This window comes from Geotrypetes seraphini, chromosome 1 (genome assembly GCF_902459505.1).
Source record: "Geotrypetes seraphini chromosome 1, aGeoSer1.1, whole genome shotgun sequence".
Lineage (NCBI taxonomy): Eukaryota > Metazoa > Chordata > Amphibia > Gymnophiona > Dermophiidae > Geotrypetes > Geotrypetes seraphini.
In genome coordinates, this window is record NC_047084.1 from 147,513,738 (window position 1) to 147,539,109 (window position 25,372).

General features: G+C 45.1%; 1 protein-coding gene across 1 annotated transcript in view; it reads right to left on the reverse strand.

Annotated features, from left to right (window-relative positions):
• Positions 1 to 586: 586 nt before the first annotated feature.
• The window catches only part of TBC1D9 (TBC1 domain family member 9), a 198,260-nt gene continuing 173,474 nt past the window's right edge, over positions 587 to 25,372 (reverse strand). The window contains exons 20-22 of the mRNA XM_033939755.1: positions 10,389 to 10,460; positions 6,522 to 6,619; positions 587 to 2,426 (exon numbers count right to left, since the gene is read on the reverse strand). Of these exons, the coding sequence (XP_033795646.1) occupies positions 1,731 to 2,426; positions 6,522 to 6,619; positions 10,389 to 10,460 (866 nt within the window). The 3' untranslated portion in view covers positions 587 to 1,730. The remainder of the gene's footprint in view (positions 2,427 to 6,521; positions 6,620 to 10,388; positions 10,461 to 25,372) is intronic.

The window sequence follows — 25,372 nt, forward strand, 5'->3', positions numbered from 1 at the left end:
GTTCAGATGAAATTCCAAGATGACTTTTGGGAGGAACTTCAGATGAGTGCAACCATGGTAGATGCCTGGAACGCTCTCCCGAGGGAAGTGGTGGAGAAGAAAACTGAAGGTATTTTTAAAAAGTTATGCAATAAACAGAGGATCTCTAAAAAAATGAAGGATGTAAATTAAAGAACTAAGGCTGATACTGGACAGAATTACATGGTCTGTGTCCCATATGTGGTGATTTGGTATAGGATGGGCTGGGGAGAGCATCAATGGGAACTCCACTAACTTGGAATATGAGTATGTTGATGAACTGATTTTATGGTAGATATGCAAACAGGATGGTTGAATAGGTTGGAATCAGCTTGGACAGCAACTTCAGCATTTGAAACCTAGGACAATACCAGGTGGACTTTACAGTCTATGGCCCAGAATCATCAAGGAAGAGACAAGTTAATTTAATCATGGATAACTAATAGGCAGACTGGATGAACCATTCAGGTCTTTATCTGACATCATTTACTATGTTACTATGCCTCAAGATTATTTTTTTTTTTAAATTTGCTACTGCTTTCACATTTAAAACACAAACAAGACAGCATCACATCGGATTACTTTATTGGTTCATAACAACTTTTCTAGGTGGTTCAGAGACCACACTGACAGTTCTACCTTTCCTGTAAACATAATGAAAAACTAGCTTCAGCTTAAAAAAACCCCCAAACATTGACAAGTTTAGAATTACAGAGACTACAAATAATAAAAAAAATCTTAACCAATCACTTGGCAAAATATAAAAAAAGTAGATGCTGTCTTCACTGAAGGAATGATTAGGACCTAAAATATTTTAGAAATTTTTTAAAAATCATAAAAACATGTCAAAAGGTAAATCGGTTGCAAAGATGCAAGCTCTCAAAAAGTGCAGGTGCTCTCATTTCCAGTATCGCATACAAATTCAGTACAATTGACCCAGCAGAAGACTGCATAAAGTGAAGTATGGTGTCAAGACTTTAGATCTTGTATTATGTCATAAGGCTACTTTTTTTTCCTGTTTGACAATAACTGTACAATTATGTTTCTGTAACGTGGGGAAAAAAAGACAATGCGGAGCTCTAACTCGGCCTACAGGAAGGAAATGCTTTTGAGGGGGGAAAAAAAGTTACATTTCAAGAGTTAAATGACAGGTTCTGATTCCAGGTATAGAAGAGAATACAGTCATACATAAAACTCCTATAAACATTCTTCCTTTGAATCAGATTGAAACTTTCAGTGCCAGCACTCAGCCTCTTTGGATAGGAATCTTTAACCTCGGGCAAGCTCAAGGGACCAGTGTGTCAACCTGGTTCTTTTTTTCAGGAGCATACTACTTCCTGTACGAGAGGAACATGAAACACCAGCCCAAAAAGCATTAAATCAGGCCAACAGAGAATCGGTTACTCATTGGATCCAGGCTGTTTTTGTACCTTTGCTTTGAAACATGATTTAAAAGCAAGTTTGTGTGTACAAAGTTAAAATTCAGCACAAATCTAACATTTACTGTGCTAGCGAGGCTAAAGCAGTAAGCACAGCTCACAGATAAACCGATGTTATAGTCAATATGAACAAAAAACAGACGTCCCTCCTATGAGGATAGATCCATCTGTTATAATCAGATACTGCTGCTGTGTTCAGAAGCTAATAGGGAATAAAAACCACTTAAAATCAACAGTCATCTCATCTCCCCCCTTCTCCAGAGGTGGCTGGGCTTAGCCTGAAAAAGTGGGGATTTCATAGTCACTGACGGACGTTGGCGGTCGGCCTATTCTCCCATTCTTGGCATTGATGATCTTGGCCATCATGGACACAGGCTTGTCAAAGTACCTCACCAGTGCTGGCTCTGTCAACAAGGAGGCCAAAAACTGCTCAAAGGTGATGGCCCAATCACGATCTAAACTAGCACTGTGGGGAAGAGAAGCTGCATGGCTACTCCGCACTAAAACAGTGTCCTCGCCAATATCCTCGCATTGTAGCTTGTCCTCCTCATGCGAGGCGCTGCTTAGCACAGAGTAGGATGACATGGAACTGTCATCCTTTGTGTCATCGTCTGAGATGAGCATGGCAGAACCAGCTCCGTTGTCCCTGGGTGAGGAATCCTCCAGCTTGACATCTTCCATCTGATCAGGGCACAGGACCTCCTCTTCCTCAGCTGCAGGACTAGGGAAGAACTCGCACGGATTCAAATGGTACTCCTGGATACCCTTCATGCACTGGATTGCTTTACTGCAGTGGCCACCTCCAGCATCCTCCTCCTCCTTGGTAGATGGGCTGAGAAAGGCCTTGCCAACCTCCCCTATTTCCAGGAGCAAGCTGGTGACTGCAGCTGTGGCGTGGTATAACTCCTGCTCATTGAGGTCTTCACTAAACATGTTGTACATGGTCTTGCACAACTCAATGAACTGCCCCTAGATGAGAGAAGAAAACACACCAATTCATATGTCATAGAAACAGAGCTGTCGTAATTTCTGAAATGTGCTAGGCAACGTTTGAGAACACACTAAAAATTTAATATTTGTAGGCTGTCAATCCAAATACTCATGGTAGCTTACAATAAAAATATTAGAACAAAACATTACATACATGAGAAAATATATGGGACACTGCCTACAATTCTCAGTTGTAGGCTTAGCTTCTTCCTAACAGTTCTGTTCCAACAAAATTGGGCTGTGTGTGCATTCCAGGACAGGGGTCAGCAACCTTTTTAAAACAAAGAGCCATTTAATCCTAAATGTTTGACCCAAGATTTACAAAGAACTGCAATTTGTAGAGAAGTGAGGTTTGAGATATTCCAGGTCTCACACTCTTCCCTCCCCAAGGCCTGGCTTCTCTCCCCTCCAACCTCTCGCAGGTCTCTAAACCTCTTATCCCTCCCTTGCCCCTCCCCAACCCATAGTTAAGGCTTTTTCTCCTTTCCAGGCCCCAACCTTTTGATCTTCCTCTCAGCCCCTGTTCCCCCCCCTACTCCGCCATGCATCCAGCAGGGGTCTTCAAGGCAGAAGCACAGCCCTCTTGCTCCTGTCTCCTTGCAGCTGCTTACGGCATTTCCTGTAGCACCATGAGATGTCATGAGAGATCACAGAAGCCAATTTAGAAGGCAGCTGAAAGGAGGCAGGAGCGAGAGATTGTGCTCCTGTCACAGAGACTCCCGTTGGATCACCAGGTACTTTGGTAGGTCTGGGGGGGGCCACGGGAGAAGAGCCGCATGTGGTTCATGAGCAGCGGGTTACTGACCCCTGGCCTAGGACGTGCTACAGAAATTGCTTTAGTATGCACTTTTTAGCTGGGCTACCTGCATACAGTGTGAAAAAACTAACCAAGCCTCCCATCTCCCATTAAAGGGGATTGAATTTAGCACAATGCCAAATTAAGTTCTGTATTCTTGAATGAATGAACAGCATGCTGAAATAACAGTTTATCTCTGAACCCTCCCTCTCCCCAATAACTATGTACACTGCAATTGCACCTAACCCTGTGGGATTTCTATATAGAAACCTCTAAGGCTCTGCCTTGCTTAGAAGGCAGATACTTCATCACTTCCCAGGAAAAGGATCTAGGTGTCATTGTTGAGGATACGTCGACATCCTCAGCATGTGCAGTGGTGGTTAAGAATCATCCCATGGTGCAGCCACACTTCAAATATTGTGTGCAGCTCTGGTCACTGCATCTCCCATCCCCCCCCAAAAAAAATGTACAGTACTCCCCTGATATTTGCGGGGGTTCCTTTCCAGGAATCCCTGCGAATCTCAAAAACCGTGAATACGGTTTTTCATGGGGGAGCCTGAAGAGGGCAGTGGGAGAGGGAAGCCAGAGCGCCGCGAGTGCAGGAAATTACTCGCGGTATGCTCCAACCGCCTCTTCCTGCACTAAGTCAGGCCTTATCCAATCAGGAGCTGCGTGTCAAAGCAGTTCCTGATTGGCTAAGGACTGACTTAGTGCAGGAAGAGGCATTCAGAAAGTACCACAAGTGATTTCCTGCACTCGCGGCACTCCAGTTGCCTTCTCCTGCCTCTCCCGCTGCCCTCTCCTGGTTGGCAGTTCACGGTCAGAAAATACCGCGAATGACCAGGACCACAAACCGCCAACCGCGAATGACCGGGGGAACACTGTAGTAGAATTAGAAAAGGTACAGAAAAGGGTGACGAAAATGATAAAAGGGATGGGATGACTTCACTATGAGGAAAGGATTAAGCAGCTAGGCTCTTCAGTTTGGAAAGAAGACTATTTAGCAGAGATATGATAGAAGTTTATAAAATACCAAGTGGAGTGGTATTGGTGGATATGAATCGTTTGTCTAACTCTTTCCAAAAATACTAGGACTAGGGGCATGTGATGAAGCTAAGTAGATTTAAAACAAACCAGAGAAAACATTTCTTCACTCAGCGTATAATTAAGACTTGCATCCATTGCCGGAGAATGTGTTGAGAGCAGTCAGCATAGCAGGATTTAAAAAAAAGGTTTGAATAAGCCATTATTGACATGGACTTAAGGAAATCCACTGCTTATTCCTATGATAGGTAGCATAAAATCTCTTTTACTTCTAGGGATCTTGCCAGGCACTTGTGACCTAGGTTGGCCACTGCTGGTAAACAGAATACCAGGCTTGATGGACCTTCAGTCTGTCCCTGTAGGGTAACTCTTATGGCCCTATATTGTTTTGTGATCTTTTCAGTCCTCCACTTTTTCAGAAACTGCAAGGGTACAAACCATTATGGGAGGGACAAAAGCCAGCAAAAAACCCTGTTTCATACCAGTCTAGGCACCAATGTGAATATCTGGGGCTGTATAGCTTACCAACCCAGGGGAAGAGGGGGGATCCTTTGATGGATAAGCCAGTGCACCCCTGCTTAGAGAGGCGTGAAAAACAAACATTTCTGGAACACAAAGTATCAGGGAAAGACACAGAACATCTCCTGGATCAGCAACAAAGATGGGCTCCACCTCAACCAGGATGAAATCAAACAACTGGTGTCAACATTTAGAAAGGTGATGGAGCAAGGCTTAAACAGAGGCCACAGAAGACCAGGTTTTCTTAAATACAGACTGATTTTAAAGACTGCAAATTATCCATGTCAACTGCTGAACAAATTGTAAAGAGGAATGACAAGCATTATTTGAAATGTGTGCAAATGCCAGAAACCTAAGAAACAAGATGGGAGTTAGAATATATTGCACTAAATGAAAAGCATCTCTGAGACCTGGTGGAAGGAAAAAACCCCACAATGGGGTACTGTCATACCAGGGTACAATTTATATCACAGTGATAGGATAGATCGAATTGGTGGAAGCGTAGCGTTATACGTTAATGAGGATTAAAAATTCCACAGGAACAAAAACACACCTTGGAATTCCTATGGGTAGAAATTCCATGAGTAAACAGGAAAAGGATAGTGATAGGAGTTTACTACTGTCTTCCTAACCAGGATGAACAGACATGCTGAAATGTTATACGAAATTAGGGAGGCTAACAAATCGGGTAACACACAGGCCAACTAATTCTCTCAGTGCCTTGGGTTTTTTGACTTGTTCTTGGAGTTATTTGGGGGCATCAGATTCGATGAGGTTGGCCCCTCATTTAGCCCAGTCGGGTATGCATTATTTTCCCTCTTGTGCTTTGGTATCAAGGCAGGATGATTAGATGTTTCTAAGGAGATCCACCTGTCATCTGCGAGAGCCTTTAGCATGGCCTCCACGCTGGGAAATATTCTTCATCTGGAGTTACTGTTGAAATCCAATTATTTTACAAATAACAAAAAAAACCTCCTGAAGATCCAATTCATCACTCAAATTAATCTAGGATAAGACATGGAAATGTGGAATTTGGTATATTTTTGTGGTGTTTTGTTTCAAGTACTGAAGACTGCAATTTTTGCTGTGTAACTCGTCAATGTTATCTTTGTTTGCTGCCTTGAATGGAAAGCGTGCATGAGCCACTGAGAAAAAAAACCCCAGATTGTAAATGACAAAACTACACCTGAACTTCATCGCAATGGAATAGGTTGGTGGGAACAGCAGAGGCCTCACTACACATTACCCTGTCTACTGCACCCGAGTTCAACTTGCTAAAGGCACGAGCTAATTGTAAAGGTAGTAGGGTGGCCTTTTGGGAGAAGCAATGGAAAGGCAGGAGAGGCAGCTGGCTGTTTTGAGGAAGTCTCTTAGCAAAGATCTAGCTCTGCAGGTGTTCAAGCCATCAGTGAACCCATAGTTTTGAGCCAACTCCTTTACCATGCACAAAGGAAGGTAATTTGGCTCCTCTAGCTCTTACCATAAGTTGGAAGGGATGTTCAGTTGCTGAGCTGGCTATAAAAAGACATGTTTTATGTGTCATTGTGCATGGTTGCAACTGTTGTCTTTTTTTTGAATGACCTGTGTATATTTAATTTTAACTCGCCTAGGTGTTAGGCGGGTAAAAATTGAACTTTAAAGTTAGATTTGTCAACTATTCCTATGACTTACATTAATTGCATATAATTTATTGATGGCTTACTCTGTTTACACACCTGATTAAGCTTTGCCAGTTCTTTTGTGTTCTTTGCTTTAGATCTCTCTTGGCTCCACATTCGCAAGTAATTTCGATTCTCTTGCCCACTTTTCTTTCCTAAGTTAGAATATCAAAAAGGAAACAGTCAAGAACCAATGAATGTGCATCAACCTACGTCTTAAGAAGTGATCATCTACATCATGTCTGTTTGTGTTCCACCTTTATCAAGGCAGAGCACAAAGCAACATGCACAATAAAATTACATACAAGCATCTTAAAAAAAAAAAAAGAGAAAATTTCATAATACTTAACCAAACCATCAAATCATGCGAGAACTAAGTTATTACATATTCTTTTCCATGCTAAACACCAATGAGGCTATGGCATGGTGGTGGCAAAAAATGAAACAGAATGCCAGTATGCATGGGGTAGAAGTAGCCAGAAAAATAAAGCAGGTAATTTATTTGCACATATGATTGGCTAAAATCTAAATAAGGTGCAATCAATTCAGAGCCCATACCAGAATGGATGCAATCAAAAAAGAGCTCCATTAGAAAGAAAAATATGGAAGGTATGCTAGTAATTAGGCAATACCTCAATTATACAAATTTGTACATACTCAAATTTAAGTCAATCTGAGTATAATTACATTACATTACATTACTGATTTCTATTCCGCCTCAACCTTGCAGTTCTGGGCGGATTACAAAAGAGACAACTGGACATTTCCAGGATAATTACAGAGAGAGTTCTAGTCATTTCCAGGAGAAGTTACAAGAATAATGGAGCTGTATATTTCAAGAGCTACAAGATGCTGTACAAATAGGAAATAGTGCAGATCCATTATATATACCGTTAGGGAAGCAGTTGACATGCTTGAGGCTAAAGAGAAGGGAACTGGTGAAGGGGGGAGGAGGGGGGAGTTGCTTTGAGGGGGGTCCGGTTGGGGTTAAGCCATCTGTATAAATTTTTTAAATAGGTGGGTTTTGATTTCTTTGCGAAAATATTTGTAGTCGTTTGTTGTTATCAGCAGGTTGGAGATAGTGTGGTCCAGTTTCGCTGCATGTGTCGCCAGCAGACTGTCAAATATCTTCTTGCGCTGGGTGCCTTTGAGTAGAGGGTAGGTAAAAGGGGCCTTAGTTCTTTGCCTAGTGGTGGTGTTTTGGTACAGGCGGTTGTTTAGGTAATTGTTTAGGTAAGACATGAGAACTTGAGGCAGCCATTCAGGGAGGGGCTCGGCATGGGATGGGAGTACGGAAAGCTCTCCCCCGTCCAGCACAGCGCTCGACCATAAGGGATTCAAAAAGGTATGCGGGGTGAGGCAGGAGGGAGGTAAAAAAAAAAAAAAAAAAAAAAGGTCAGAGTTGGCTGGGTCAGGAAACGGAAGGGATCCCCCCTTCTGTCCCGGCCCACCCCACAAGGTCATACATCAGGCCCAACAGAGGCCTGCAACAAGTCTGGGAGGGAGGTAGGTGGGCACTGATCAGAATATAAGCCGAGACCCTCATTTTTGGGCCCATAAATCTCAGCTTATATTAGAGTATATACGGTAACTGTGCAAGAGTAATTTTGCAGAAGAAAGTCATAAATCAGCACTAGAAGAAGGCAGTCTCTGGAGTAACATAATAAAAACATCTTCACAAAGGGTAATACATGAACAGCTTTCCAGAGGAAGTCATGGGAGAAAACATTAATAAAATTCAAAACACACACAAGAGTTGATATTCAAATGATTCTTGCACTTAACTTTGAAATATTTAAACCCAAAATATGAGTGTTAAAGTTTCAAACTAGAGGAATTGTCTGGTTATCCAGTTATCTAGTTATCTCTGGAAAAAGAAGTTGACTGGGGGCATGGTTTAAATAGCAAATATTCAGCACTACTCGGAGAAATTTAAAGACATAAAAGCAGGTTTAGGTCAAACTGGATATCAGGTTAACTTTAAGTTAGAACATTCAAGGTAGGCACACTTTACTGAATATTATTTTTAATATCCAATCATCTTTAACCAAATACCACTACCATATCTAGACCTCAATGTGATGGCAGCTTTAAACAGGAGAAGATAAAGTCTGCAGTACTGTTATAATATGGGAGAGAGAAGATTCTCAAAACTTACCGTGCCCTTAAACGATGGTCGCTAAACCTGTTCCAGCTGTATTTTAGCGGCTGATTTATCAAAACAGCTCACTGTGATCTTTTCCAAGGTTTCTATCAGTTTCCGACTCTGCCATGCAAATGTATTACAATGAGGTCATTAATATTAAAATGGATTAAAAATGGTAGCAAAATGGGCTCACTAATATCAAAAGAAGCATTCCAAGCGATTCTATCATCGCCATGCAATTCCCCAAGAGCGGTACAGGCTTTGGGTGAGCAAAAATCACTGACTGCTCCGGAGGTGCCAGTACTGTGAAAATTGCATCTCAGGCATGTGTTTCTGGCTGTGACTCATGATAAAATTTGACATAAAAATTTTTTTTACAAGATTCACATGAATTATAGTAGGTTTGGGTTGGTTTTTTTTTTTGGGGGGGGGAGGAGGAGGAGAGAACAATAGCATACTCCTTCAGCACATGTATTATAGGCGTGTCTGATGTGTTTCTGGCTAAGAATCATGATAAAATTAGACAAAAAAAATTACAAAACCCCCCCTGAATTATCGTATTTTCATGCATATAACACGCGCGTTATACATGATTTTACAAACCATGCATAACCATGCGCGTTATACGCGTGAGCGCGTTTTACAACTTTTTTTTTACATAGTTCCCCCCCTCCAACGTCCGATTCACCCCGCAGGACCGTTCGCACTCCAAAGGACCGCTTGCACGCACTCGCACCCCGAAGGACCACTCACACCCCCACAGCATCCCGACCCCCACCCATCATGTAGAAGCTCCTACCGTTTTCCTGCTGCTTCCTCTGCCGGCGGTCCCGGCCCTTCTGTGAGCCCTGCGTCTGCGCTGCTTCCTATTCCGGCGGTCCCGCCCTTTCTCTGACGTCAGAGAAAGGGCGGGACTGCCGGAAGAGGAAGCAGCACAGACGCAGGGCTCACAGAAGGGCTGGGACCGCCGGCAGAGGAAGCAGCAGGACAACGGTAGGAGCTTCTACATGATGGGGGAGGGGGGTCGGGAAGCTGTAGGGGTGCGAGCAATCCTTCGGGGTGGGGGTGCGGGTGCGTGCGAGCGGTCCTTTGGGGTGGGGGTGCGAGCGGTCCTGCGGGGGGGTGAATCGGGGGGGGGGCATCAGGCTTTCAGGGTGGGGACAGGACTTCAAGGGGGAGAGGAGAGTCGGGGCGGGCGAAAGGAGAGTTGGGCGGCGACAGGAGAGTTGGGGCGGCATGCACGGTATACAGGTGTGCGTGGTATATAAAAATTTATTTACATAAATTACAGTTTCCCGCGCGCTATACCCGTGTGCGCGTTTTACACAGGTGCGCGGTATATGAGTGAAAATACGGTATAGGTGCTTGAGTTGCGCATGTTTTGTGCCACTATAGTGGATGGCATTACGGATGGTAGTTCTTATCCATGCGCTTTCCACGTTGTCCTGATGAGAAATATGCTTTTCCCAGCACATGCACACATTTAAGCCTCTTTTCGTAGTGTATTGTACATGTGCCAATCACTATCACCAGCACATGTAAATTTAGCGGTCCTTCGTGAAACTCAGTGAACTTCATTTGCATGTGCGATTTTTTGGGGAGAATGACTTCTGTCTTTTTTGAAACCGTTACAATAAAGGTTGCGACAGCGGCCCGTTGGATTTTTCTGGGGTAAGTTTTGAGAATCTTCCTCTCAGTCTTCTGGTTTTTTGCTACATCAATCTGTAATCTAATAGCTATAACACAGTCCACACTGTTTGTGCACAGAATACCTTTACCTTGGCTTGTCTTCAGGCTCACAGACACAAAACCATCATCGGCTCCTTTAGTCCTAGGGTCTCCACCAACTGCTGGGGTGGGGGAGGTGAGAATGGAGAAGCAAGGAGAGAGCTCAGATATAGTAGGTATAGTGGCATCTACCTAAAAATGTGTGAAAACTCACTCATGGACAGAATTACTAAATGGAATAACCTGGTATGCTCAATTGACCAAGGCACTTCCAATAAAAACTAGATTTTATGGGAATTTGACAAGCAATTAAGTTTTGACCAATTGTTTGCAGTTCCAGGTCACCTGAAACCAGGGACAGAAGGCAGCCACAAAATGTTTCCCTCTCCTCTTCTGACACCCACAAAAGAGTGTTAACGCCAATAGAACTGAGACAGATGATTCTTTAGTCACTAAAAAGACACTGCCAGTGTTTCGGCTCTTGGCCTACATCAGGGGTCTCTTAAGAAGTCTGCCATACAAATTCTTTATAAAGTAGTCCCGATATTAATTTAGACCATGATCTGCAAGCAACAGTGTCAGGACTTTGGTAAATAAATAAAGACTCATCTGTCCCAGTTCTATTAGCGTGTACACTTTTGTGGGCGTCATTGACTTTTCTGTGTATTTTGATTCCTTTCTGTGTCCTGTACTCCCTCTCCTCTTCTAAAATCTATGGCAGACCTCGTCATTCAGTTTGTGTTTTACTAAAACATGTTATGTGCCCCATAAAACAAAAACACACTGCTAGAAAGATAAACCCTTGGGCTAATGACGGTGTTTATAAGGAAAAATACTTTCCAGGAGCACATCTATCTTATCCATTCAGATGATCAGCAAGGCTGAAATGTGATAGGCAGCAGCTAACTAGATACACTAGAGAATGACACCGTGACAAAATTCATCACCATTCTCGTCCCTGCGGATAACTGCGGGAAACCATCTTCATGTCATTCTTTAAGGAGAGAGGGAAGAATCAGAGTACGAATGGCCACAACCACTGACCCGCAAGCTTTGCTTTGAAGAATGCTGGTGTAGAAGGACCGAGGTTGAAATAGACACTAAAAAATGACATGGGATTATTTCCCGCGGTTTTCAGCGGGGACGGGAATGGTGATGGATTTTGTCACCGTGTCATTCTAAGATACACCTTAAATCTCTAAATGTGAAGAAAAAAAATTCTCTTCAAAATGCTGAGGATGCACGGGGACACCAGGAAATTCTTTTTCACTGAAAGGGTGGTTGATCGCTGGAATAGTCTTCCACTTCAGGTTATTGAGGCCAGCAGCGTGCCTGATTTTAAGACCAAATGGGATAGACACGTGGGATCTATTCACAGAGAAAGGTAGGGGAGGGTCATTGGGGTGGGCAGACTAGATGGGCCGTGGCCCTTATCTGCCGTCTATTTCTATGTTTCTATGATATCATAAGATGGGTGTAGGCATATTCAGCATCCTTCCATGTAAGCCCATTTAGAAATTTTAAAAAACCAAACAAACAAAATGAGCTGTGCCGTCCAGTGACCCTGGGGGCTTGCAACTGCCTACATTGTTTAAACCAGAGCAGCATGGATGGAGACATTACATCTTACCTGGTAAGTGTTGCCTTCAGTCCCTACCAGACCAGTTCAAAGCCTATGGGTTGTGCCTCAGCCAGAAGATGTTAACGACAGGTTCTAGAATACTGGGCTCTGCCCTATAAAAAGGCACCAGTGGGATCTGCCCTATAAAAGGCACCGTGCAGCCTCAAGGGTTCTGTACTTCGACCGACAAAGCAACTGTTATTTGTCAATTACTTTTTAACAAGCAAGGAACTCTTGCTCTAACACAATTTCTACAACTGGAATAGAAGCTGCCTCTCAAACCAGAAAGGTTAAAGGCACTGCTAGCAAACTAGAAGCACATTGAACTGTAAACATAATTGGAATATTCCAGAAATAGACAAATGTTATATTCAACCAGGGAGGACCCCTGGAAGAACTAGAGGAAATCGGGTAAGAATTTCTTCCTTGGCATCTACCACACTCGTCCAGCATCCATGAGATACAGCAAAACAAGCCTTAAAGGGTGGAAATCCGTACTCCCTGCTACAATTATTTGGGTTCCACACCCAGGCTCTGGTCATGCACTTGGACAAAGTCTATAGTTACCTAAACATGTAAGGTGATAAGCCTGATAGTACTGTAAATTGTAAAAGCTATTACATCTGTCTCTGCCAATGCACCTAAGCACTAACAAGCAGAATGATATGACAAATTGTTCCTCAGAATATTGTCTTATTGTACCACAAAATAAGAGCAAGAGAAGCTCAAATTTCTGTTATTAAAAAGCTCCAGACCGCTGTAGGAAAGACTGTGAATCCTTAGTAGCAGAGACACAATTTCAGACCTCATGGAAGGAAGATCAAGGAGAAGACTGAAATGAAACTAGGGACCTTCTCAAAGAGACAGGAAGTTGATCTGAGAACCTCCACTCAAGACAAGCAAAGGTCTGTAATGGAAAGCTTCTATGAGACAATAATCAAATCCTTCAAGATTGCATTGAAACTTCAAAACAATCAGTAGAGTGGTTGAACTAAATCTGGATGCACCACTATAAAGACCTTCATTAAATGTTTAAGTCACTATCAGTTTGGGTTTCAACAAGCCCACAACGTGGAGCTTTTGTTGATGTCTGCGATAGATGTTTTAGCACACAGCTACTGATTGGTGTAGCCCGACTTTACTACAGGAAGAGGTGGTCGGAGCAGACCGAATGAGTGAGTCCGCAATTCACGGGGGAACACTGTACCTCAAGGATCTGCTTTATCAGCGTTTCTGTTTAATATTTATGTAGCATCATTGGGGAAAGTATTTGAACAATTACAGGTTTCATACCGACAACATACAGGTGTCGTGTTATTTTTCTTCCCAGTTCATAAGTGGGGGATGGGTTTGTAATAGTCCATAAATCATTACATGTTGAAGATAGAAGACTGGCTGAGAAAGCACAGTTTATGCTTAAATGTGTGAAAAATAGAGGTAATGTTTGCTGGGAAGAGCATTAGACCATTATAACTTTTGCAGATCCTTTTTCATATTTTCCACTCCCTCTTCGGTGTCTACTCTGTTACAAATCTTGGTATCATCTGCAAAAAGGCACACTTTTCCTTCTAACCCTTCAGCAGTGTCACTCACAAACATATTGAACAGGATCGGCCCCAGCACCGAACCCTGAGGGACTCCACTACTCACCTTTCCTTCCTCCGAGCCACTTCCATTAACCACCACCCTCTGGCGTCTGTCCAACAGCCTGTTTCTGACCCAGTTCACCACTTTGGGTCCTAACTTCAGCCCTTCAAGTTTGTTCAACAGCTTCCTATGAGGAACTGTATCAAAGGCTTTGCTGAAATCTAAGTAAATTACATCTAGCATATGTCCTCGATCCAGCTCTCTAGTCACCCAATCAAAAAATTCAATCAGGTTCGTTTGGCACGATTTACTTTTTGTAAAGCCATGTTGCCTCGAATCCTGTAATCCAGGGGTGTCCAACCTGCGGCCCACGTAGATAGAAGTTCCATCTTCTCTTTTCAGAGCGATCCATATTGCTTCTTCCTCTCCCCAGGTCCCTTGCATTTCGGTCGCTTGGATATTGATCTTTACATAGAGAGCTACTCCTCCACCTTTTTGACCATCTCTGTCCTTCCTAAAAAGATTATATCCCGGTATGTTTGCATCCCATCAACCATGTCTCTGTGATAGCGACAATATCTACATCTGCCTCTTAACATCAGGGCTTGCAGATCATGAACTTTGTTGTTTAGACTGCGAGCATTTGTGGTCATCGCTTTCCAGCAATTTTTCAGTGGTAATCTTTTTCGTAGATATGTTTTGTTTCACTTTCTGTTGCAATGCTATGAAATGAGTTGCTGATATTGTTTACGTCACAATCTTTACTACATTACGTTAGAGATTTCTATTCCTTCATTACCTTGCGGTTCAAGGTGGATTACAAAAGAATTATAGATGGTGGATTACAATGGAAGATTATTTGCCATTTCTAGAGAGGTAAAGCGAAGTCCAGTAGTTTTAGTGTGGCAGAAGATGGAGGTAGGACGGTAAGTATGATAGGTCTATTTCAGGAATTTCTTGAAGAGTATAGTTTTTTTTCAATTTCTTTTCTGAACATCTTGTAGTCTGGGGTAGATATCAGTAGATTGGAGATCTGGTTATCTACCCCAGACTACAAGATGTTCAGAAAAGAAATTTTAAAAAAACTATACTCTTCAAGAAATTCCTGAAATAGACCTAACAAAACTATACTCTTCAAGAAATTCCTGAAATAGACCTAACATCATACTTACTGTCCTATCTCCATCTTCCCGCCACACTAAAACTACTGGACTCCTCTTTTTAGGAAGGACATCTTTTCTTTTGCCGGGAGTGGTCTCTATAAATTGTCCTTCATACATACACCACCCCCACCTTCTAGTTTAAATGCCTAGAAACATATTGTCTAAATTTCTCTGCAAGGTTTCTTTTTCCTGCTGTAGTAATATGTAGCCCATCAGTGCAATATAGCTTCTTGTCCTTCCATTTATTTCCCCATCCTCCTATGTACCTGAAGCCTTCTTGATGACACTAGGCTTTGAGCCATCTATTAAAGTCCTCTGTTTTTCACTCTTTGCTCACCCTTTCCATATACAGGCAGTATTTCAGAAAAAGCTAAAGTCTTTACAAAAGGTTTCAAGCCCTCACCAAGCTCTCGAAAAGCTTTCTGTGCTGCAAGTGTGGAGTTGTTGGCCAGGTCATTTGTTCCCAGATGGATAACAACATCAGTGTTAAAATCCTTAGTTTCTTCCTTATAGTCAGTATTTGCCTGGAACTCCTGGTAGCTGAGGATCCTGGAAGACATTTCACTATTTTGGTCTCCTCACCTTGTGTTCCAAGGTTAATGCCTCTGATGATGGAATCCCTCAACAGTAATAGTTTCTGTTTTTGGCTTTATTTGTGCTTAGGGTGTGCTTGTTCTCTTGAGTTACCTTAATTGGTTCCAGTCCCACCTCCCTTCTGTTTTCTTGAGTATCGTGGTGCACTAGTGGAGCGAAGGAATTCTGTACAGGTAATATTTGTGAAGGTTGATGTTTCTGTGTTACATGTTGCAGTCTTCCTGAGCCTACTGTGACCCATTTATTCCTGGGCTGTTTTATTCTTTGAGGTAGAGGTGATAAGTTGGTATAATTTTGTGGAATAATGGAAGCTGCTTTAATTGTATTAAATTCCTCTTTAAGTTTGCAGAGTTCCTCCTTAATACTAGCAAGTTGAAGACAGATGGGGCAAGCCTTAAGCCTCCAAATAGTGTATCTTGGAATTAAAGCACCACAGTGATTGCACAGAATAAAGGTCATCTTGATTGGTTGTGAAGTGACTTGATTTGAGTAGTCCTGATTATTTGGGTCTCTATATATGAACAGTGGTCCCTGGGGTGGGTGGGACTATAAGTCTTACCCTTAGTCCTATGAAGGGAAAGAGGAAATAAGATTTAACAAAGGAAAGAGAAGGGTTTATTTATTGTATTTTTTTGGTTTTTTTAAGTAAGAAACAGGGAGAGAAGATAAATTAAGCAGATATAATGCTGAAAAACAGTGAAAAGAGCAGAATATGAAATGCTGAGTAACTTAGCTTTTAGAAGTTCACAGGGCAGACTTGTTCACAGCACTCGAAATGCATCCAATACCAGGAGCGAACGCTTGCTTATTAGTCTACCAGAACTTTTCCCCCATATGGTTTTAAGCCAATCCATCATGAGAGTTTCGTCCATCCAACCCTTTGGATGGACTCGGGTTAACAATTTCTCTAGGAAATTCAACTCCTTTTGGAAGCATCTTCCTTTTAAATATCACATACGGTGGGAGCTTGGTACCATCGGCCATGCAACATAGCATAACTGTAAACCGAGATTTCTCGTGGCCTGTTGCCAATGAAATTGTTTTGGCCCCCTTTATGTTTAATGTCCGTTCATATGGATTGTGAAAGGTAAGATGGGTTTGGACTGGCGTTTCCAATGAGGGACAGGTCATAGTCATGCTGTTTTCTTATTTTAATAACAAATTTCTGAAATTCGAGAAATTTGCCATCTAAATCTTCAGGTAAATTCTGGGTGATGGTTGTCCAACGGATAAATTGTGACGCTTCATGAATCTCCTTCCCCCTCCATAAGATGCCTTGAAAGTACCGGTATTCATATTTGGCATGGTTTTGGCCATACTCAAGCCTTTAGACGTAGCTCCGTTATATCAACAGCTCTACCCTGTAGCCTATGTTCCCTTACCCACTTAACGGTAACTCGAGTTCAGGATAGGCCACACTTTTCCCACGATCTGCTTGTGGGGCATTCCTTGAAGCTTGGTTTATCTGTGCCATAGTCAAATGTTCGACTCAGCTACTCCAAATTCACGGCCAGCTTCTCTATTACTGTTCTCTTCAGTGTAACAAACAATTCTCAGTTTCTCTGCTGCCGTATATGAGCAACGTGGTTTACCGGTACTCATTCTAAAGACTTAATCCTAAAGTGTACCGTAATTAAAAATTTTGTGGTAAACACTGGTATAGAACACTTTGAAACTTTTAGGAAATTTAGTGGTAGCAATGTGTTATTCAAGAAAAGCACATCCAGCTTTCGCCAACTCTAATGGTCCCACTTCCGGCAAATCGTTGTTGTATTTCCTTTTTGACTGCTACCGTACTTTTATTATGCCGTATACAGCATACGACTTGACCAGAAAATATCTACAGTAATACTTACAGGTAGTTCAATGTGTTCCAATTTAAATTCCCTATCCACTTGCCAAAGATTTAACATACAATAGCTTATGCTGTACTGTATTTACATTACAGGGACATCAACAATTATGCTAGCGCATTATACATAGGTATACAGTTTTTTGTTATGTTATTTTTTAAAAAAACCCACACACAAAAACAAAAAACGGTGTGCGCATTATAAACAGCCGCGCATTATACATGAGATAATACGGTATACATATTCAGGTATTCAATGCTCTTCATACTTCTTGGTGCAATCCAGATGTCTTCGGCATCTTCTTCAGTACAGCTTCAAGTCTTCTTACATCCTTAGCAAGAAACGGCCTCCAGAACCGGAAATTCCAGGTGGGGCCTCGCCAACGACTTGTACAGGGGCATTAACGCCTTTCTTTTTCTGCTACTTATTCCTCTCTATGCAGCCCAGCATCATTCTAGCTATGGCCACCGCTTTGTCACATTGTTTCGTAGCCTTGAGATCCTCAGACACTCAAGGCCAAGGTCACTCTCCCGGTCCGTGTTTATCAGCTTCTCACCCCCTAGCATATATACAGCTACTTTGGTTTTTTTTACCTCCCCCAAATGCAACTTCTGCTGTAAAAAGCTTGAGGGAGATATGAACTCAATATATAAACTAAAAATAAGCTGCACAAGTTCAAGTCTGCTCATAAAATACCAGACTTGATTCAATCCACTTTGGTACACTGTAACTTTGATATAAAAAAGTTATATTGACAAGACTATGGAGAAGTCCTCACAAAAGGTGGAGAAAAATCCAACGCTATGACCTTTTGACAGTAGTAAGGCCAGGCCTTCACTATTCACCACATATTCTCTGCTGTACCCAACTGTTGTAGTGACATTCCCGAAAAAAAGTTCTGTACCCAATAACTAGTAAACACTTAGAATGGTTGTAGTAGGAATCGGCTTTAAGTAGGTAAACCAGCGAGTGAACAGAAAAAAATATTCAAGCCAAAAAAAATGTCATGAGTCTGGATCAGGCTATTGATGCTGCTCTCCATACCAGGGCTCATGCCTTGTCCACGTCCAGAGGTGCCCTAGGGCTTAGATGCATCTTAAAAATAAGAGTGGAGTTTCCAATCTGTTTACTGGGAAAGAATGTTTCTTCCAAGATCAGCTGTGCAGGTTAAAGACTGCAGGATCTGAATTACTTTGGCTACTAACTCCAATCCCCTTGGTAAGAAACAGCCAAACATAAGGCTGCTGAAGTAGGAATAAGGAGCCATCTTAACCTGTGAGAAAAAAAATAGCTGAGCCACCATCCTCCTAGAAGGCTACAGAGATACTGATTTCATGACAAGGGCATTGTTCAAACCAGAATGAACACATTATGATCTGAAGACTGCTGCTGTAGTTCGCTGAAAGTAGAAAACGTTCGCTGAAAGGAAGACTCTGCCAGCTGAACTTCATGTTAACTACATCACTTGCTAAATTCAACAGTATCAACACTAAATAGCACAGTTACTTACCGTAAAGCACAGTTACTTACCGTAACAGGTGTTATCTAGGGACAGCAGGCAGATATTCTTAATAAGAACATAATAAGAACATAAGCAGTGCCTCCGCCGGGTCAGACCATAGGTCCATCCTGCCCGGCAGTCCGCTCCCGCGGCGGCCCAAACAGGTCACGACCTGTCTGCATCACCAGAAGGGGCTCCCTTGCCACCTTGGTTTCTCATTTAAGTCCTATCTTCCCATCGTAGTCCTAACCCTCCGGTCTTGCACATGCACGACCTGTTGGCTTTCTATACCTGTGTTACATCCCAGCACCTCTCTCAGTATCCCACGATCCCTTTATCCCTCAGGAATCCGTCCAATCCCTGTACCGTACTCTTCCTGATCACTTCCTCCGGTAGCGCATTCCAAGTGTCCACGACCCTTTGGGTGAAAAAAAACTTTCTTGCATTTGTTTTGAACCTATCTCCCTTCAGTTTCTCCGAATGCCCCCTCGTACTTGTTGTCCCCTTCAGTCTGAAGAATCTGTCCCTATCCACCCTCTCTATGCCCCTCATGATCTTGAAGGTCTCTATCATATCTCCCCTGAGCCTCCTTTTTTCCAGAGAGAAGAGCCCCAGCCTATCCAATCTCTCGGCATATGGGCAGTGTTCCAGCCCCTTTACCAGTTTCGTTGCTCTCCTTTGGACTCTCTCAAGTACCGCCATGTCCTTCTTGAGGTGCGGCGACCAATACTGAACGCAGTATTCCAGATGTGGACGCACCATCGCTCGATACAATGTATGGGTGACGTCACCGACGGAGCCCCGGTACGGATCTTTTTAACTAGAAAGTTCTAGTTGGCCGCACCGCGCATGCGCGAGTGCCTTCCCGCCCGACGGAGGAGTGCGTGGTCCCCAGTTAAGATAATCCAGCTAAGAAGCCAACCCGGGGAGGAGGGTGGGACGTAAGAATATCTGCCTGCTGTCTCTGGATAACACCTGTTACGGTAAGTAACTGTGCTTTATCCCAGGACAAGCAGGCAGCATATTCTTAACGTATGGGTGACCTTCAAGCTAACAGAGAGGGAGGAGGGATGGTTGGCCATTAGGAAAATAAATTTTGTAACACAGATTGGCCGAAGAGTCCATCCCGTCTGGAGAAGGCATCCAGACAGTAGTGAGTAGTGAACGTGTGAACTGAGGACCAAGTGGCAGCCTTGCAGATTTCCTCGATAGGTGTGGAGCAGAGGAAAGCCACAGAAGCAGCCATAGCTCTGACCCTGTGGGCCGTGACAGCACCTTCCAGTGAGAGACCGGCTCGAGCATAACAGAACGCAATGCAGGCGGCAAGCCAGTTGGAAAGCGTCCGTTTAGAGACAGGATGACCTAGAAGGTTAGGATCGAAGGTCAGAAAGAGCTGAGGAGACGAGCGATGAGCCCTGGTACGATCAAGGTAGTATGCAAGGGCACGCTTACAATCCAGCGAGTGTAACGCCTGTTCCCCAGGATGGGAATGGGGCTTAGGGAAGAAAACAGGCAATACAATGGACTGGTTGAGGTGGAAGTCCGAGACCACCTTAGGCAGAAATTTAGGATGGGTACGCAGAACCACCTTGTCATGGTGAAAAACAGTGAAAGGTGGGTCGGCAACCAGTGCATGCAGCTCACTAACCCTCCTGGCAGAGGTGATGGCAATGAGGAAAAGCACCTTCCACATAAGAAATTTGAGTGAAGTTGTGGCAAGAGGCTCAAATGGAGGTTTCATGAGGGCTGATAGAACCACATTCAGGTCCCAGACGACTGGAGGAAGCTTCAGAAGTGGTTTGACACTGAAGAGGCCTCTCATGAACCGGGAAACCAGGGGATGAGCCGTAAGAGGTTTTCCGAGGATAGGCTCATGAAACGCAGTGATGGCACTGAGGTGGACTCTGATTGAGGTCGACTTGAGGCCAGCGTCGGAGAGAGAGAGCAAATAGTCCAGTACAGTTTCCACCGCCAGTGAGGTGGGATTGTGATGATGAAGGAGACACCAAGAGGAGAACCGGGTCCACTTCTGATGGTAACATTGGAGGGTGGCCGGTTTCCTGGAAGCATCCAAAATACGATGGACAGGCTGAGACAGATTCTCTGGAGAGGTCAGCCCGAGAGAAACCAAGCTGTCAGGTGGAGCGAGGGCAGATTGGGATGTAGTAGAGACTGATGCTGCTGTGTAAGTAGAGTAGGAAACACAGGAAGAGGAATGGGCTCCCTGGAGTTGAGCTGAAGCAGGAGGGAGAACCAGTGTTGGCGAGGCCACCGAGGGGCGATGAGGATCATGGTGGCTCTGTCTCTGTGGAGTTTGAAGAGCGTCCGCAACATCAGAGGTAGGGGAGGAAAGGCATAGAGGAACCGATCCGTCCAGTCGAGCAGGAATGCATCCGGGGCTAGACGATGAGGAGAGAAGAGTCTGGAACAGAACTGGGGCAGCTGATGGTTGTGAGGAGCTGCAAAGAGGTCCACCTGAGGAGTGCCCCAGAGAGCAAAGATGGAGTGGAGTGTGGGAGGATCCAGGGTCCACTCGTGAGGTTGAAGGATGCGGCTGAGATTGTCGGCCAGGGAGTTCTGTTCGCCCTGGATATAGACAGCCTTGAGGAAGAGACTGTGGGCCGTGGCCCAGGTCCAGATGCGGATGGCCTCCTGACAGAGGAGGGGAGATCCGGTGCCGCTTTGCTTGTTTATGTAGTACATGGCGACTTGGTTGTCTGTGCACAGGAGAAGAACCGGAGGGTAGAGAAGGTGCTGGAAGGCCTCGAGAGCATAGAACATGGCACTGAGTTCGAGGAAGTTGATGTGATGTTGACGCTCCTGAGGGGTCCAGAGTCCCTGGGTGCGAAGATCTCCCAGGTGAGCGCCCCATGCATAGGGGGAGGCATCTGTGGTTATGATCATGGAGTGAGAGGGTAGATGAAAGAGTAGACCCCTGGAAAGATTGGAGGAGTTCAACCACCATTGAAGAGATTGCCGAAGAGACGATGTCACAGAGATGGGATGAGAAAGAGGATCGGTGGTCTGTGACCATTGGTTGGCTAGAGTCCACTGAGGTGTCCTGAGGTGGAGTTGCGCCAGAGAAAGTACATGGACCGTCGAGGCCATGTGGCCCAGGAGGATCATCATCTGCCGAGCTGGAATGGAGTGATGAAGGAGCACCTGACGGCAGAGGTGGAGCAGAGTTTGATGGCGGTCTGAGGGGAGAAATGCCCTCATTAGAGTGGTGTCGAGAACTGCTCCAATGAACTGAAGTCGCTGTGTGGGAAGCAGATGCGACTTGGGGTAGTTGATCTCGAAACCCAAGAGATGGAGGAACGAGATGGTGTGATGAGTGTCTTGAAGTACAAGCGGAGACGTAGGTGCTTTCACCAGCCAATCGTCCAAATAGGGGAACACCTGAAGGTCGTGAGACCTGAGGAAGGCCGCCACCACAATAAGGCACTTGGTGAACACTCTGGGCGATGACGCGAGGCCAAAGGGTAGCACTTTGTACTGATAGTGATGGTGCTGTATCTGGAACCATAGGTAGCGACGTGAAGACGGATGGATTGGAATGTGAGTGTAAGCCTCCTTGAGGTCTAGGGAGCATAGCCAGTCGTGGTGGGAGAGAAGAGGGTAAAGCGTGGCTAGGGAGAGCATTCTGAACTTCTCTTTGACTAGACACTTGTTGAGGTCCCTGAGATCGAGGATGGGACGAAGATCTCCTGTTTTTTTGGGGGACCAGGAAGTAGCGGGAGTAGAATCCCTGACCCCTTTGGTCCGGAGGTACCTCTTCGATGGCATTGAGGAGAAGGAGGGATTGGACCTCCCTCAGGAGGAGGGGGGTTTGGGAGGAGTGAGAAGCAGACTCTACGGGAGGATGGTCTGGTGGAAGAGTCTGGAAGTTGAGAGAGTAGCCGTGGCGAATGATGTTGAGGACCCACTGGTCCGAAGTGATGACCTCCCAACAGCTGAGGAAAAGCTGAAGACGTCCTCCGATAGGTTGAGGGAGAGGCAGCGATGGTGGGAGAATGGCTATGCTCTGGAGAAAAGAGTCAAAAGGGTTGAGACGGCTTAGATGAAGGAGGAGGTTTGGCAGGTTGAGTCTGTGGGCGAGCCTGAGTCTGATGTTGGTGGCGAGGACGGCGAGACTGTTGTTGAGGTGGATTGAGAGGTCTGGCCGAGAACCTACGCTGGTAAGAAGACTGTTGTCTGTAGGGACGAGCAGGTGGAGTCTTCTTTTTAGGTTTGATCAGAGTGTCCCACCTGGTCTCATGTGCTGAGAGTTTCTTGGTTGTTGAGTCCAGGGACTCTCCGAAGAGTTCATCGCCCAGACAAGGTGCGTTAGCCAGGCGGTCCTGGTGGTTAATGTCTAGGTCAGAGACTCTCAGCCATGCCAAACGGCGCATGGCCACCGCCATGGCAGAGGCGCGAGAGGTCAGCTCAAATGAGTCGTAGATGGAGCGAACCATAAATTTCCTGAGTTGGAGATGCTGGAAATTTGTTGCTGGAACAGAGGGACCTTACGTTCAGGAAAATATTTCTGTAAGGAGGAGAGCTGTTGCACTAGATGCTTCATGTAGAAGGAGAAGTGGAAGGTGTAGTTGTTGGCTCTATTGGCTAGCATGGAATTTTGGAAAAGGCGCTTACCAAATTTATCCATGGTTTTTCCCTCTCTGCCAGGAGGGGTGGAGGCATATAAACTGGAACCCTGAGATTTTTTCAAAGTAGATTCCACCAGGAGGGACTCGTGGGGCAATTGAGGTTTGTCAAACCCTGGGATTGGGATAACCCGGTACAAGCTATCCAATTTACGAGGGGCTCCGGGAACAGTGAGGGGAGTCTCCCAGTTCTTATAGAAAGTTTCCCGTAAGATGTCGTGGACGGGCAACTTTAGAAATTCCTTGGGAGGTTGCTCAAAGTCTAGGGCATCGAGGAAAGCCTGAGACTTCTTAGAGTCGGACTCTAAGGGGATGGAAAGAGCTGCTGACATTTCCCTAAGGAATTTAGAGAAAGAGGATTGCTCTGGTTTGGAGGTGGTGTCGGTCATGGAGGGTTCTTCGTCGGTTGACGAAGCGTCCTCTTCGGTACCGTGAGGGGAGTCTTCCCACAAGTCTGGGTCCCTAACGTCGGGGTGCGTACGTTTGGACATCGGCGTGGAGGGCTCGGCATGGCGGGTCTTTGAGAGAGATTTGCCTGAGCGCACCGAGGCGGTACCGGGTGAGGAAGACCGATGTCGTTCCTGGGACCGGACAGGGTCGGCAGTAGCACGGGTATGCACCGTAGGTGTTTCGGCCAAGAGCACCGGCATGGAGGTATTAGTCGGTACCGAGGGGGTCGACACCGATGGGACAGTGCGAGGCTCAGACCGGTCCTGTACCGGAAGGTGCGGTGCCAGCAACGCCGGCAACAGTTGTTGGAGTTGTTGTTGCAGCTGCTCCTGTAACTGTGTTTGGAGTATGGCTGCGATGTGGTCATCCAGGGGAGGCACCGGTACCGCTTTTTTCTTCTTCGGTACCATAGGTGCCGCTCTACGCTCCGGCGATGAGGAGGCCGATGATGAGGCACTCACCGAGATCGGAGCGGAGTGTTTGCGGGGCCGGTGCGGCGCCGGAATGGCCGGTGTCGCAACCGTGGTAGGAGGGCGCTCGAGGGAAGTGGAAGGCTTCTTAGCCGGCTTACCTGGGCCCAACGACCCCGAGGAAGGGTCCGGTGGTGCCGACTTTTGGGGTGCCGTCGACGTCGCGGCAGGTTCCATGGCAGATCCGGTACCAAACAAAATATTTTGCTGGATCTGCCTATTTTTCAAAGTGCGCTTTTTAAGCGTAGCACAGCGGGTGCAGGTGTCAGCCCGATGCTCTGGACCCAGGCACTGGAGGCACCAATTGTGCGGGTCTGTGAGAGAGATCGGGCGTGCACACCGCTGGCACTTCTTAAAACCCGGTTGAGGGGGCATGAAGGGAAACACGGCCTCCGCAAAATCAAAGCCGGAGGCCTGTATGGTGACAACAGGCCCCGCCGAGGCCGGCTCGAAAAAATAAAGAAAACTCGACGAGTTTTTTTTTTTTTTTTTAAAGGAAAAATAAAGTAATCCAAAGGGAAAAAAGGAAGAAATTCGGAAAAAATACACGAGCGGGAAGGCAAACTAATGATTTCAACGGCCGTTGAAAAACATGCAACTTCTTCGCTCCGCGGAAACGAAGAAACTGGGGACCACGCACTCCTCCGTCGGGCGGGAAGGCACTCGCGCATGTGCGGTGCGGCCAACTAGAACTTTCTAGTTAAAAAGGTCTGTACCAGGCCTCCGTCGGTGACATCACCCATACGTTAAGAATATGCTGCCTGCTTGTCCTGGGATAACAGGTGTTATCCAGGGACAGCAGGCAGATATTCTTGACTGATGGGTGACGGCACCGACGGAGCCCCGGTACGGACAATTTTAGAGTGATTGCACTCTAAGAACTTAGAAAGTTCTAGCTAGGCCGCACCGCGAGTGCCTTCCCGCCCGACAGAGGCGCGCGGTCCCCAGTTAGGATAAGCCAGCTAAGAAGCCAACCCGGGGAGGTGGGAGGGACGCAAGAATATCTGCCTGCTGTCCCTGGATAACACCTGTTACGGTAAGTAACTGTGCTTTATCCCAGGACAAGCAGGCAGCATATTCTTTTTTTTTTTGTCAATAAATGTTTATTAAAAGTTTTGTAGTGTGAAAATATACAAACCAGAATATAAATGT